The sequence below is a fragment of the Aptenodytes patagonicus genome, chromosome 4 (assembly GCF_965638725.1).
Source record: "Aptenodytes patagonicus chromosome 4, bAptPat1.pri.cur, whole genome shotgun sequence".
Taxonomy (NCBI): domain Eukaryota; kingdom Metazoa; phylum Chordata; class Aves; order Sphenisciformes; family Spheniscidae; genus Aptenodytes; species Aptenodytes patagonicus.
In genome coordinates this window covers 61727849-61740562 of record NC_134952.1, presented here as the reverse complement: position 1 = coordinate 61740562, position 12714 = coordinate 61727849, and the positions used below count along the sequence as shown (strand labels likewise).

General features: G+C 61.7%; 2 protein-coding genes and 1 pseudogene across 11 annotated transcripts; all 3 read right to left on the bottom strand.

The window, feature by feature from the left end:
• Nucleotides 1-1811: 1811 nt before the first annotated feature.
• On the bottom strand, nt 1812-4364 carry LOC143159705 (sulfotransferase 1B1-like). Of its 3 annotated transcripts, XM_076336941.1 has the most exons (8): nt 4288-4364; nt 3665-3813; nt 3310-3438; nt 3111-3208; nt 2806-2932; nt 2615-2709; nt 2357-2537; nt 2100-2282 (listed from the first exon to the last, which is right to left on the bottom strand). In XM_076336941.1, the coding sequence occupies exons 2-8, from the start codon at nt 3810-3812 to the stop codon at nt 2170-2172; spliced, it is 891 nt and encodes a 296-aa protein (XP_076193056.1). In that variant the 5' UTR covers nt 3813; nt 4288-4364; the 3' UTR covers nt 2100-2169. The 3 variants fall into 3 exon arrangements, with proteins under 3 accessions (XP_076193054.1, XP_076193055.1, XP_076193056.1); XM_076336939.1 differs by having other exon boundaries at nt 1812-2537; XM_076336940.1 differs by lacking the exon at nt 3310-3438 and having other exon boundaries at nt 1812-2537.
• Nucleotides 4365-4928: 564 nt separating this feature from the next.
• On the bottom strand, nt 4929-7325 carry LOC143159704 (sulfotransferase 1B1-like; annotated as a pseudogene). The gene is made up of 8 exons (XR_012995205.1): nt 7177-7325; nt 6316-6467; nt 6005-6132; nt 5789-5886; nt 5566-5682; nt 5372-5466; nt 5116-5296; nt 4929-5041 (listed from the first exon to the last, which is right to left on the bottom strand). The product of XR_012995205.1 is annotated as a sulfotransferase 1B1-like (transcript).
• Nucleotides 7326-8889: 1564 nt separating this feature from the next.
• Nucleotides 8890-10893, bottom strand: LOC143159703 (sulfotransferase 1 family member D1-like). Of its 7 annotated transcripts, none has more exons than XM_076336932.1 (7): nt 10334-10655; nt 10134-10259; nt 9935-10032; nt 9712-9838; nt 9518-9612; nt 9254-9434; nt 8890-9129 (listed from the first exon to the last, which is right to left on the bottom strand). In XM_076336932.1, the coding sequence occupies exons 1-7, from the start codon at nt 10638-10640 to the stop codon at nt 9017-9019; spliced, it is 1047 nt and encodes a 348-aa protein (XP_076193047.1). In that variant the 5' UTR covers nt 10641-10655; the 3' UTR covers nt 8890-9016. The 7 variants fall into 7 exon arrangements, with proteins under 7 accessions (XP_076193047.1, XP_076193048.1, XP_076193053.1 ...); XM_076336933.1 differs by having other exon boundaries at nt 9254-9422; XM_076336938.1 differs by adding an exon at nt 10854-10893 and having other exon boundaries at nt 9017-9434; nt 10334-10553.
• Nucleotides 10894-12714: the final 1821 nt, after the last annotated feature.

Sequence of the window (12714 nt, the reverse complement as noted above, 5' to 3'; positions counted from 1 at the left end):
GGAGCTGCACTCATCCTGCCCTGATTTGCTAGGTGGTGCTTTTAAGGGCAAAATTACTTCTGCAATCCCTCCTCTGGCCTCATAACCAAATACTTGTTTCTTTCCCAGGGTCTTAGCAGTTTGGGTCTGCACAAAACTTCTGGGGCACAGCATTTTAGCCTCCCCTAGCTGGTTATGCTGCATCTCTTCAGCTGCTAACAAGCACCATATCTACAGCAGCGAGGGCAGGTGCTGTTAGGATTGCACTCTGAGCCCAGGGACAAAAGATATAAATACAAAAAAAACTGGTTCTTATTGAGAGTAGTGAATGAAAGCACTTCTTGAAGCATGTTTGATGCCCCTATACGTTTCACAGGAGTTGCTATCTGAATTATGAAGAGGAAAGGGGTGTCATTAGAGAGTCATCTAACAGACCAGAGATGCTTTGGGGAAAGAAAAACCAAATCTGTGTGGTTCCACACAAATGGAAACATCTAAGGAGTAAAGCAGGGGTGATTGGAAGGCCTGGCTTTATATCCAAGCAGCAACAAACAGGCATGCAAGAGGTTCAGAGCCTGCTGTGTCGTTCTGTAACAAATCACTACAACCAAGCGATACATAAACTGCATCATAGAACACAGAGAAGCTCCCAGCATCTGAGAGAGAAACCAGAAACCATTTGCAATTCTTTTATTATGACTTAAAATAACGTTTCTTCCAAGGAGGGATGACAGTTCTGTATCTTCTCTTTTTCTCCTTGTTTTCTCCCCACACATCCAAGTAGGTGAGACCTATCTCTGCTGCGATGCCCACCACCCCTGCTTTTGTTGGGTTTGTGGTACCTAATGGTCAAACTCCAAGGATTTTGCTGAACAACGGGATTTAACTCAGTTTTGCTGCCTGTATTCCCGGACAGGTCCCACCTGACTGTCAGTTTCATCCCTGGAGCACAGCGGAGCTGTTTCACATCCAATAGCCCCTGTTGCAGCGCTGGGTTGTGCCTGGCTGCATCCCTGTCACCTTGCCTGTCCCCCAGGTCTCCGGTCATTTTTTTTAACCTCTTGGCCTATTTCACCCACTCCTGAGAAAGAAATCGCATCTTCAGAGATGCTCCATGCCTACAAGCAATGAATATTTCCTCCAGGTTGCAGGCAAGTTGGTCTTGCACATGTACCAAACAGAAGAGAGGATGATGAACATGGGCAGGAGAGGACAGCATCCAAGGAACCGCGACTCAAAAACCATCCGACTCACAGTTTCCTTTTCTTAAATGATTGCAACATAAAACCAGCTATTTTAAAAGCACCAGCTTTTAGCAATGCTGTTCCAGCCCTGTAGCTGCATCATGTGCCGTGGTGCTGCAGTGTGCCCTTTTGCTGTGGTTTTTCTGGCTGCAGTGGGGGGGGCGCAGCAGCCAAGGGGACCCTTTCCTCTGACCCCCTGGGGACCTGCCATACCTGATGGGCAATGTGGTTATGGGGAGACTGGCACAGCGTAACAGCTTCCAGGTCCCTGGGAGCAGAACAGCACAAAAGCGACCGGCAAAATCCTCCTTTGGCCTCCAGCTTCATTGCTCCTGGGTGGAAAGATTGGTCCCAGGCTCCCCAGGCTACGTCCATCTCCCGGCCACCCTGGGGCTGGTTTTGTCCCCATCTCACTCACCTCATCTCTTCCACGTGGCCCCAGCAGCGAGGGGGGGCATGGCCATTCACCATGCCCTGTCCTGTACCATCCCCCCCCAAAGTGTGACATCAGCAGGGGTGGTTCTGAGGTAGGAGGCGGTGCGTGCAGGACCCTATGTGAGCCCTGGCCATGGTAGAGATGTGCACGTGGAAGCTGCCAACAACTTTTATTCATCGCATGCTGGAAACGCCTCTGTACCACATACTGGCTTTTTTATTCCTCAAAAAAAGCCACACAGGCGTATCCTACACATGTCCTGGGCGGGCAACGTGGGGCTGGGGCAATGCGAGATGGGATGAGGCTCTGCAGCGCTTTGTGGCAATGCAGCAGCTTTCACATGGGTGCAAGTCCAGGAGGAAGATGCAGAAATAAAACTCTCTATTTTTGCAAAAGTCTCTCTGGCGTGGGAAGGCTGGTGAGATGCAGGCAGGCTGGGGCGGTGCTGGGCTGCTGCTGGGGAGCAGGATTGGTGGGGGTGGGTTTGGGGGGGCATGCAACGGCACCATCTCAGATCTGGGTGCGGAAGCGCAGGTCAGTGCCCGACATCTTCTGTGCATAGTCCTGGTCAAAGCGCTCGCTCTGGGCCACAGTGAAGTGGTTCTTCCAGTCTCCAGCAGTGCCTGGGGTCGGGCAAGATGGGGCTCAGCAGGGGCCAGGGGGGCCGACACTCTGGGAGCCCCCTGGGGCCGCTCACCTTTGCGCATGAAGGGGGAGATGCCCTGGTCCATGAGGTGGGAGGGCACCATGCTGTAGTTGGTGGTGGGGTTGTCCCGCATGGCCTCGAAGGAGGTGTGTTGGGTGACGGTGTCCAACGCCGCCTCTGGCAGCTCCCGCCCCAGGAACCGAGCCACCTTGGCAATCTCCCGGCGGAGGTCCTGCGGGACACAGGCTGATGCTCACCCCTCCTGCCCCACCCCCAGACCCCACACCACCATCTACCCCAGTCCCTCACCTCCTTCAAGTCCTCATAGAAGAGGTAGAGGATGGGGTGATCTTTCCTCCGCTCCCAGTAGTCCTTGACATGGTCATACCAGGAGCCATATGCCACTGTGTGGAGAGAGTGGCCGGGGAGGTGGTGTCAGTGGGGGGGCTGGAGGAGGGATATGGGGTGACACCCCCCCCCCCAGGGGTGCCCTGTCCCACCTCTGCCAGCCATGAACTCCTCCAGGTATTGGGCCCACGTCCCGGGATGCGGCTGGAACTTGTTCATCAGGTCAAAGTGGTAGAAGGAGACGGCCACATCCTTAGCGTTGCGCCCCACGTAGATCATCTGCAGAGGGGTCGTGGGGTATGAGGGGCAGCCCCAGGACCCCCAACAGGGGGGATGCTCCAGCCCCTAGGGCTCCCAACACCACTTAGGATGCTGGAGGGAGCAGCGGGGGTCCTGTCTTGGGGGAACAGGGGTGCTGCAATGCCCCCTGGGGCAGAGACCAGGGTTGGGGGGTTACCTTGCAGCGGTTCTCCCAGAAGGATTTGGGCAGGATATGTGCAGGTAGGTGGGTCTTCACCACACGGGGCGAGGGCATGGTGGCCAGCAGGTCCGTCCCTGGGGGACCCCAAAGCATGTCCCCATCAGGCCCTCGGCAGAGTGCCCCCGGGCTCAGCCCTCAGTGGGGTGCCCACGGCCAAGCCCCCAGGCCCCGCTACCTGCTGACATCTCCCCGGGGGCAGAGAACTCCAGCATGGGCACCCTCTTGGTGATAATGTCCCGCTTGCACTTCTCAGGGTTGCCGCCTTGCAGGATCATGTCCACGATCTCGCTAACCCAGGTAGTGCCTGGGGAAAGCAACGCACCAGGGGGGTGGCCAGGGCAGTATTGGGGGGCTCAGCACTGACAACCCACCCGGACCTCAACCAGGCACCGTGGGGGCGAAGGGAAATCCCACGCGGCTCTGTCCCAACAACCCCAAATGTGCTGCATCCCCCCAGGCAGTGGGTCCCAGCCATACAACATGCTTGCCCACCCGGCACCACCATGTCTGGTGGGCTTGGGGATGCTCACCAGATTTGGGGAAGGTGACCACCACGATGTCCTCAGGGTGGCTCTGGAAGGTGTCAACCCGCTCCCAGTCATGGGCAAAGGCGCTGACCATGGGGATGCCGTGCACCATGCGCCAAGGCTGCCGCAGGTAGGTGTCCGGATTGGCCATCCTGCCGGGGACAGGGGCACGTGGAGGGGCTGGCCAGTGCGGGGGGGCCCCCTCACCCTCCCAGGGAGGCTGCTGGCCAGGGCAGTGCGGGCACCTGCCACCATGCCTGCCTGGGGAGTGGCAGTGATGCCGCCAGTGCAGTGCATGCCCTGCTGCTGCGCCTGCCGTTGGGGACAGGGGTCCCGTCGTCTGTGGGGTGGGAGCCCAGCCCGTGCCCCAGCGAGGGCTGGGGGTGCCCGTGGTGTGCCGGTGTCACCCAGGCCAGGCACCTCTCACCCTGTCTCAGCACCCCAGAGGAGCAGGGAACCGGGTCCCTAGGGTTATTGCAGCAGCCCCCAGCCCCAGGGGAGGTTTAGGGGTGCTGGCTGCACCCCAAAGTACCCCAAACCCACCACCCTAGACCCCGCAGCACGCAGTCCCGAGCGGCTGAGCGTGGGCAGGGCACCCACAGGGCACCCCAGGGCACCCAGCTCACCTAATGCCGTGCCGCTCTGCGCCAGGAGGGTGACAGGGTGGCGCCGGGAGGGTGACAGCAGAGGACAAGGAGACGCAGAGCCCCGTGGCAGTTTTTACGGGGCGGAGAAGGGAAGAGGCAGGGCAGATGAGGGCAGCAATGTTTGTCAGCGCTGCGGCTGCTGGGAGGGAGGAGCGAGTGTGGGGAGAAGCCAGTGGCCACTGACCTCCCGGCAGGGCCATGGCGGACATCTCCAGCCACACCAGCCCTGCTCCCCACCCACAGGTCCCAGGCTGTGTCCCCCTGCATGGGGACAGGGAGGCCACCTCTCGCTGCCCACACCCAGCCAGCACCTTCCCCACACGCAGTTTTGCCGAAATCCTCTGCAATCCCACGAGCTGCCGGCGGCAATCCCCCCGCCACGGCGACCAAGGGGATGTGGGGTGGCACCGGCTTGTCCCCAACCTGAGGAAAGGCCAGCAGCCCCGGGGGGATGGCTGGGTTGGGGTCAGCACAGGCACAGGGCAGTGAGCATCCCATGGGGGGGTCAGGGAGGACGTTTTCTTTCTCTCCAGCTGTCCCAGGAGAGGGGAAGGAGCCCCTGGCATGGTGGCGGTGCCATCAGCACGGGTTGGATTTGGGGGGTGTCTGGCAGTGCCTCCTCAGATCTGGGTGCGGAAGCACAGGTCAGTGCCCGACATCTTCTGTGCATAGTCCTGGTCAAAGCGCTCGCTCTGGGCCACAGTGAAGTGGTTCTTCCAGTCTCCAGCAGTGCCTGGGGTCGGGCAAGATGGGGCTCAGCAGGGGCCAGGGGGGCCGACACTCTGGGAGCCCCCTGGGGCCGCTCACCTTTGCACATGAAGGGGGAGATGCCCTGGTCCATGAGGTGGGAGGGCACCATGCTGTAGTTGGTGGTGGGGTTGTCCCGCATGGCCTCGAAGGAGGTGTGTTGGGTGACGGTGTCCAGCGCCGCCTCCGGCAGCTCCCGCCCCAGGAACCGAGCCACCTTGGCAATCTCCCGGCGGAGGTCCTGCGGGACACGCTGACGCTCACCCCTCCTGCCCCACCCCCAGACCCCACACCACCATCTACCCCAGTCCCTCACCTCCTTCAAGTCCTCGTAGAAGAGGTAGAGGATGGGGTGATCTTTCCTCCGCTCCCAGTAGTCCTTGACATGGTCATACCAGGAGCCATATGCCACTGTGTGGAGAGAGTGGCTGGGGGTGGTGTCAGTGGGGGGGCTGGAGGAGGGATATGGGGTGACACACACCCCCCCTCCCCAGGGGTGCCCTGTCCCACCTCTGCCAGCCATGAACTCCTCCAGGTATTGGGCCCACGTCCCGGGATGCGGCTGGAACTTGTTCATCAGGTCAAAGTGGTAGAAGGAGACGGCACGTTGTGCCCCATGTAGATCATCTGCGCACAGCTTGGTGACATGTGGGAACTTGCAAGGTCCTGGCGGGGCAGGTCCCCCCCTTATCTCTGCTGGGTCCCTCCAGGTGTGTGTCCTCCAACCTGTTACCTTGAAGCGGTTTTCCCAGAAAGATTTGGGCAAGATGTGAGCTGGGATGTGGGTCTTGATGATGCGAGTGGATGCCATGGCCTCCAGCTGCTCCATGCCTGCAAAGGAGATTTCCCCCAGGAGCACTCCCACTGCTGGCAGGGTGCACCCCCCCAAACTAAGTCTCCCCCCATCTGGCATCCGCTGCCCCCCCGCCACCCCCTGCCGCCCTGCTACCTGCCGGCATCATCCCAGAGGCGGAGAGCTCCAGCATGGGCAACCAGTTGACGATGGCATCCCGTTTGCAATTTTCGGGGTGCCCACTTTCAGGATCATGTCCATGATCTTGCTGACCCAGGTGGTGCCTGGCGAGGAGAGGTCGGGTGTCCGGCTGGCACCATTCCCATCAGAGCCCCATCTTGGGCACCAGAGGTGCACTGTCCACTGCTGTTGCCTTTCGGTATCTCCCCAGATCCCAGCCTGGGGGACTGCAGGCTGGTACCTCCCTTCCTGAGTGCAGCCCCTCTCCGGTGCCCGGGGACACTCACTGGATTTGGGGAAGGTGACCACCACAATGTCCTCAGGGCGGCTCTGGAAGGTGTCAACCCCCTCCCAGTCGTGGGCGAAGGCGCTGACCATGGGGATGTTGTGCACCATGCGCCAGGGCTGCCGCAGGTAGGTGTCCGAATCGGCCATCCTGCTGGCGACGGGGACACGTGCGGGGGCTGGCTGGCAATGGTGAGCATCACAGGGCCACATCATCCCCCAGGGTCCCCAGAATCCCTGCTGAGCCCAGCCATCCCAGCCGCGGGAAGGAAACCATCCCCTGCTTGCTGGCATCCTGGGAGGTGGCACCTGCCTCCTGCGGGGATTTTGGGGGCTGGCTGGCAGTGCAGGGAGCGTGGAGGGGCACAGTCAGCCCTGGGGGGCTCAGGTCAGTGCAGGCAGTGGGCAGCTGCCCTTACCAAGCTGGCAGCGCCCTTCCTGGGTTGTAAAAGCTCACAGAGGCTTTGCTGGCTGGGATTTCAGGCTGCTTTCTGCCTCTCTCCCCAGTGTTTTTTTCCCTGACTTTCTGTTGCACAGCAGCACCGGGAAGCCCTGCTTGGGGGGGGGCTACATGAGGGTTTGAAGGAGACTGGAAGGGAGAGCGGGGCTTGCAGGACTCTCCCCAAGAAACCTTTCCACCCACTGGCCGGGACAGAAATGCTGGAGATACCAGCTGCGAAATCCCCACACTGTGATTTTTTGGAGAGCGTCTTTGTGGCTCACCTCCATCTCCCAGGAGGTTGCAGGGACACCGAATCCCTCCGAGCCACCCGTGCCCCCCCACGCAGGCCCTCCGCTTGCGAGGCCGGGGCACCCCAAAGCAGGCCAAGCTCCCAGACTGTGGCCAGGGGTCTCCCTGGTACCTGTCTCTTCGTCGGGCACTCTGGCAGGGAGGAGGCAAAGCTTTGCACGCAGCCTGGGGGGGGGGGCGGATTTGTTATTTTCCCTTCCCTGCGTGGAAGATGGAGGTGCAGGGAGGCTCCTGGGGCTGCGGGAGGCCAGGGGACATCATTAGGGAAGGGACCCGGAGCGACCTGCTCCTGGCACTGCAGAGGGAGGAGTGCAGGGAAGGGGCGAGCAGGGATGGGGACGCAGCCCCTCTGGGGATGGTCCCCAGATGCCTGTGATGAGCTGTGCCATGCTCAGCACTCCCCTGGTAAACACACAGATGGCGGGGGGGTGTGAAATCACAGCTTCCTCCTCCGCCCGCAGAGGTAAGCGCAGGGAGGAAATCCCAACCCACGTCCTGGAGGGTTTGAACATCACCCTGTCCCAATCCGGGGGTCACCCCTGTGGGCGTCCCCAGCTCCTCACACTGGCGGGGGCTCACTAGCGGGATGTGGGGGTCAGGCTCTTGGTCATCCCCCCTCAAGGCACTCTAATACAGGTCCAAAGTTTGCAGAGTTGCAAAGCACGAGTGCAGCTGATACCATGCTTCTGGGAAAAGGGTTTAAAGGCGCCGGTGGTGGTGAAATGCTCCTTCTTACCTGCTTCCCATGGGCAAACGTGAGCCAGGAGGGAGCGGGGAGGGCAGGAGAGATGGCAGCTGGGCAGGGGGAGCAGCTTGCCTGCTTGCAACCTTGAGAAAAACGTCCCAGATTTGTCCCCAGGGCCGAGTTCAGGTGTTTTGCAGGCAGGGACATACCCTCCCTGCCCATCTGTCTGTCCATATGCCAGCAAAATTGGCTGCGTGTGCAAACCCCACAGGCAAAGCCAGGAGCTGGGGAAGCACAGGGATCTCCATCGGCATTTAAATAAATGTGTGGAAAGGATTTATTCCTGTGGGAGAACTCCCCTCATAGCGCTGCTGGTCTTCAGGAGTTGGATCCAGGTTGCACTTCTTTGGGGATGAAACAACCCCACGAGACTGCCTTGCCAAAAAGCTGCAATCTTGCATTTCAAGATGAACTCAAGAAATTCAAGAACAGGCTGGAAACAGGGTGTAACTGGGGAATTTGGGGCTCCAAAGCAAACCCTTGCCCCCAGTGGGACTGGGACTGGTTTGCTCCAGCCATCCCTGAGCAAGGGCTCGGCACAGCCGGGTCAGAGGTCGCAGGGTGGGTTTCCCCATCTGGCAAGGATGGCGATGTTGCCAAGCATGGCAATACACTGGCAGGGAGGTGTTTCCCTTCACCTTTGTTCTGCAAACCACGGGCTGATGAGCTCCGGCTGCGCCAGGGAGCCTGGGGGGAGCCCCGCCACCGCCCGCTCTGTCAAGAAACTTGCCACAACCTGGAGGCATGAAAGCTCCTGCGCACACAAGAGCTGCGGGGGCAGCAGGTTCACCAGTGCTTTGGGGTTTTTCCACTCTTCACCGATCTTTGCTCTCTCCAGATGCCTTGGTAGGATGGGGCTGGGGCGGCCCAAGGTGTCGGGGCCAGCGGTGGGTTTTGGGAGGATGCCTGCCCCCGGTGATGCCCGACCACCACCAGCTAAAAATCCACTGTGCACGCCCACCCTCCCGCCTGCTGAGCATGGGGGGTGCCCCCGGCCGCTGATTCAGGGGGTATTCAGGAATCCCCAGGGATTCAGGGGATTCAGCCCCCCTACCTTTCCCTGCAGGCCATGGCTCGCCCTCCTGTTATCCCAATTTATTGTAGGGGGAAAAAACGAATCGGCGCGAGGATCCTCTGTCTGGACCCACCCTCCCCACTGGGGTTGCAGGGAGAAGCAGAGCCCCCCCTGGGAAGAGGGATGAGCCCCTCATGCCTCCATCTGGAAATGGAGGTCGGAGCCTGCCATGTGCTCCTGGTAGTGCTGGTCGAAGCACTCATTCTGGGCCACGGTGAAGTGGTTCTTCCAATCCCCGGATATCCCTGGGGGACAGAAAGCAAGTGGGGCAAATCCTGACACTCCCAAAATATTTGCAGCCATGGATGGGGGCTGCAATACAGACCAGGGACACCCCTCCCAAGCCCTCCACTGCTGGCCGACCCCCACCTTTCCGGAGGAAGGGGGAGAGGCTGTGGTCCATCAGGGTGGTGGGCATGGTCTCGTAGTTGGCGGCGGGGTTCTTCCTCATCTCCTGGAAGGAGGTGTGGTGGAGGATCCTCGCCACCGTCCCCTCTGCCACCTCCTTGCCCAAGAACTGCAGGATCTTCTGCACCTCCTGCTGAGGGTCCTGCGGGGCAGCTGACATGGGGAGGCTGCCAAAAAGGCTGGGGAGAGGCAACCGGAGCACCCTCCCCTCCATCCCACCCTCACCTTCTTCATGTCCTCATAGAAGAGGTAGAGGAGCTGCTTTTCCTGCTTCTTCTCCCACCAGCCCTGCACATGCTCATACCAGGACCCGTAGGCCACTGTGGGATGTGGTCAGGGGGTTAGCCAAAAAGCAGGGTGGCTGGGGACGCCCTCCCCACCGCTATTTTGGGGTGGGCACCCTGGGGCTCAGCCCCCACCTTTGCCAGCCATGAAGGTCTCCAGGAACTCTCCTAGCGTGCCGGGGTTGGGATGCACTTTGGCCATCTGGTAGAAGTAGTAGTAGGAGACGACGACATCCTTGGGGTTGCGGGCCATATAGATGACCTGGGGACAGCCAAGGATGTGGTAGGGGGGTGCAGAGCAGTGCCCCCTCCCTGCCACACAGACAGGGAGAGAGGCAGGGGGCACCCGCAGCATTACCTTGCAGTCCTTGTCCCGGAAGGAGGTCGGGAGGAGCCGGACTGGGAGATGGGTCTTCACCAGCCGCGGGGACGGGGTTTTCTCCAGCAGCTCGACGCCTGCGGGACAGGGGGCTTAGCAGTGTGAGCCCCAGCACCCTCACCCCCACCCCGGCTCAGCCCCCTCCCCACCCAACCCAGGGGGGCAGCTGGGGGCTCACCGCTCAGCATCTCAGGGGCCTTCATTTCCAGGAAGGGCACCCGGTTGAAGATGGCATCCCGTCGGCACTTCTCCACATCACCATCATGGTAGATCATGTCCAGGATCTCGCTCAGCCACGTTGTGCCTGCAGCACAGGGACAGCGTTGCAAGGGCTGGCGTCACCCCGTCTCCCCTGCACCCTTCCCCGGGGCCACTCACCTGATTTGGGGTAGGTGGCGATGAGCAGGTCATCTGGCCGGGCTTGGAAAGCCTCCACCTGTGGCCAGCCCTCAACGAAGCACTTGTAGAGGGGGATGCCATGGAGGCTGCCCAGCTCCTCCCTGACCACATCTTCCCTCCCCATGGCCAACGGCAGGTCCCCGTGGCACTGGCTGTCCTCCCTGCCAGCAGTCTCTGCGACCTTGGGACCGGCTCGATCCTGTGGCGGGTGTACCCGGGGCAGCGCCCTGTCAGGCAAAGTCCACCCCGGGTCACGTGCGGCGGAGGTGTTGGCGGTGCCGCCCATTCCCCGGCGGGACACCACTGCAAAACATTTGGTGCTGGCTCTGCACTAAGCCCAAGCCGTGAGGGACCGGGAACAGAGCCTGGCATCGCCTCTCCTCCCACCCAGCCATGCTTCTCCCCCTGCTTCAGCCCCTTTAATGGATGCCATGGGGTTTTGGAGCTGCAGGGACAGCTCTGCCAGCCGGGGCCCCCCCATCCCCGCCACCGGCCGTACCTGCTGGGGTCCTGCGGGCGCTGGTCGGCAGCGCTGTTGGCCCCGGGAGCCTCGGCACCTCCGCCCTCCCGCCCCCCCCCAAGTGGTAATGGTTAACGAAAGCCGGCTGGGCCAAGGGGCACGGAGAATGGGAAGCAGGTTTAAAGGGCCGACAGCCAGGGCGTGGGGAGGTTTTGGGGTGGGCATCCCCCGGGGAGGCATTGAGGGGAGCGGCGGGAGCCTGTGGGGACCCCCTGACCCCAATCCCAGTTGGACACTGGCGAGGGACAGGCAGATGGACCCTTATTATAGGCAGGCACGTGGGCAAGTAGCCTGGCAGGGAGAGCAATGGCGCTGCGGGGGGAGGGCAGGAGGGATGTGGCAGAAGGGGCCTGGTGGGTGGCGCCCGGGCGCCACCATGGTGTCACCGGTGCCGGTACCGGGGGGCTGCCGTGCCGCCCCCGCGGCCGCCAGGGGGCACCACCGGGAGGGGCAGGGGCGGGGCGGCCCCGATGCTTCAAACTCCCTCGCGGCCGCCAGGGGGCGCCGCCGCCGCGGGACCGGCGGGGGAAGCGCAGCGGGAGCGGGGCCGGCGGGGGGCGGGGTCCCGGTCCCGGCGGGGGAGAGCAGGGCCAGCGGGGGCCCTGCTGGGCCAGGGGCTCTCGGGGCCCGTCTCCGGGCGGCCCGGGGACCGTGCTGGGGCTGCTTCCCCGCCACGACTGCTCCCGGTGCCGCCGCCGCGTCTCTCCGCACGGGGCCGAGCGGACGCAGGCGCCCCGGGCTTGCCGTCTCCCGGGGCTCCTCCGGGGCGGCTCCGGCCGCGGCTCTGGCCGTCCCGGCGCCGCGAGGCGGGAACCGGGGGCGACGCCGTCTCCCGGCCGCCCCGGGCAGCCTCGGGGTCCCGGGACGGGGCCGGGCGAGGGAAGCGGGGGAAACCGGGGAAAAACGGGGCAAACCAGGTGTGATGCCCATGCCCCCATGTAGTGGGACACAAGGGAGCAATAACTGTGCAGAAACAGTTATTAAAAGGCCCCATAGCTCTCGCCTGTTCGGACACTGTCATCCTTGATAAGCCCGCCTCTGCCACACCTCTCACAGTCCTGAGGCCTAAACTTATGTCAAGGGCCTAAAGACTCAGGCTCTGAAACACATTTAAATGCACTGAGAGAGAAAACCTAAGGCGGGGAAGTGAAGGGAGGACCTCACCTGCATAAAGTAACACCAACTTGTGATATTGAGCACTTAGTTTAGTGATTTAGCAGTTACGGCTCCTCATTGTTAAAATAAGAGGGAAGGGGAGAAGACGGCGCATATGAGTAAAAGATAAGACCCAACCAAGGGCTTATCTACCGAGACCATGCGGCAACAAAAGCACAAAAGGATGCGGACTGGAGGAGGCTCCTTGGAGCTCCCTCTCAGCTGGACTGAGATCCCCGAACCGTCTGTGACCATCGGCTTGATCCTTATCGACAGGTCGTATTACCCTCCCTGTGTATGTAGTTGTGTCATGTTACGTGTTACTATTTCGTGAACCTGTACGCTTGCTTAAGGATTCTGGCTCTCATAATAAACTGTCACCGCATAGTACCCGCCTGACTATAGAGTCTGAGTAGTGGTCGTTTTCCCCCCCTTCTTTTGGTGCTACACGGTGCATGGCACTGGGGCCGTCTCCTCCCTTCTCCCGCCCGCTCGCTGGCTCCGGTGCGGGAGCGGGGGCACCGGCCGCTGCCCGTTGGGTGCCGCCTGAAGCTCAGGTCCGTGCCCTGCCTGCAGGCAGCCGCCGGGCTGTCGGTGCGGGCCCTGCCGCTCCCCACAGGCAGCGCGGTGCTGCCCCCGTCCCCTCCCGGGGCCGGACCCCCCCCGGCTCTCGGCTGGGGGCTCT

What these genes read in the sequence shown, in the direction of transcription:
- LOC143159705 (XM_076336939.1), bottom strand. Translation starts at nt 3,812, where the DNA reads ATGGCCAATCCGGACACCTACCTGCGGCAGCCTTGGCGCATGGTGCAC. An exon ending in GGTCACCTTCCCCAAATCTG is followed by an intron (nt 3,439 to 3,664) that starts GTGAGCATCCCC and finishes TGCTTTCCCCAG; the next exon opens with GCACTACCTGGGTTAGCGAG. An exon ending in TCTGGGAGAACCGCTGCAAG is followed by an intron (nt 2,933 to 3,110) that starts GTAACCCCCCAA and finishes ACCCCTCTGCAG; the next exon opens with ATGATCTACGTGGGGCGCAA.
- LOC143159703 (XM_076336931.1), bottom strand. Translation starts at nt 10,640, where the DNA reads ATGGGCGGCACCGCCAACACCTCCGCCGCACGTGACCCGGGGTGGACT. An exon ending in CGCCACCTACCCCAAATCAG is followed by an intron (nt 10,260 to 10,333) that starts GTGAGTGGCCCC and finishes CCTGTGCTGCAG; the next exon opens with GCACAACGTGGCTGAGCGAG. An exon ending in TCCGGGACAAGGACTGCAAG is followed by an intron (nt 9,839 to 9,934) that starts GTAATGCTGCGG and finishes GGCTGTCCCCAG; the next exon opens with GTCATCTATATGGCCCGCAA.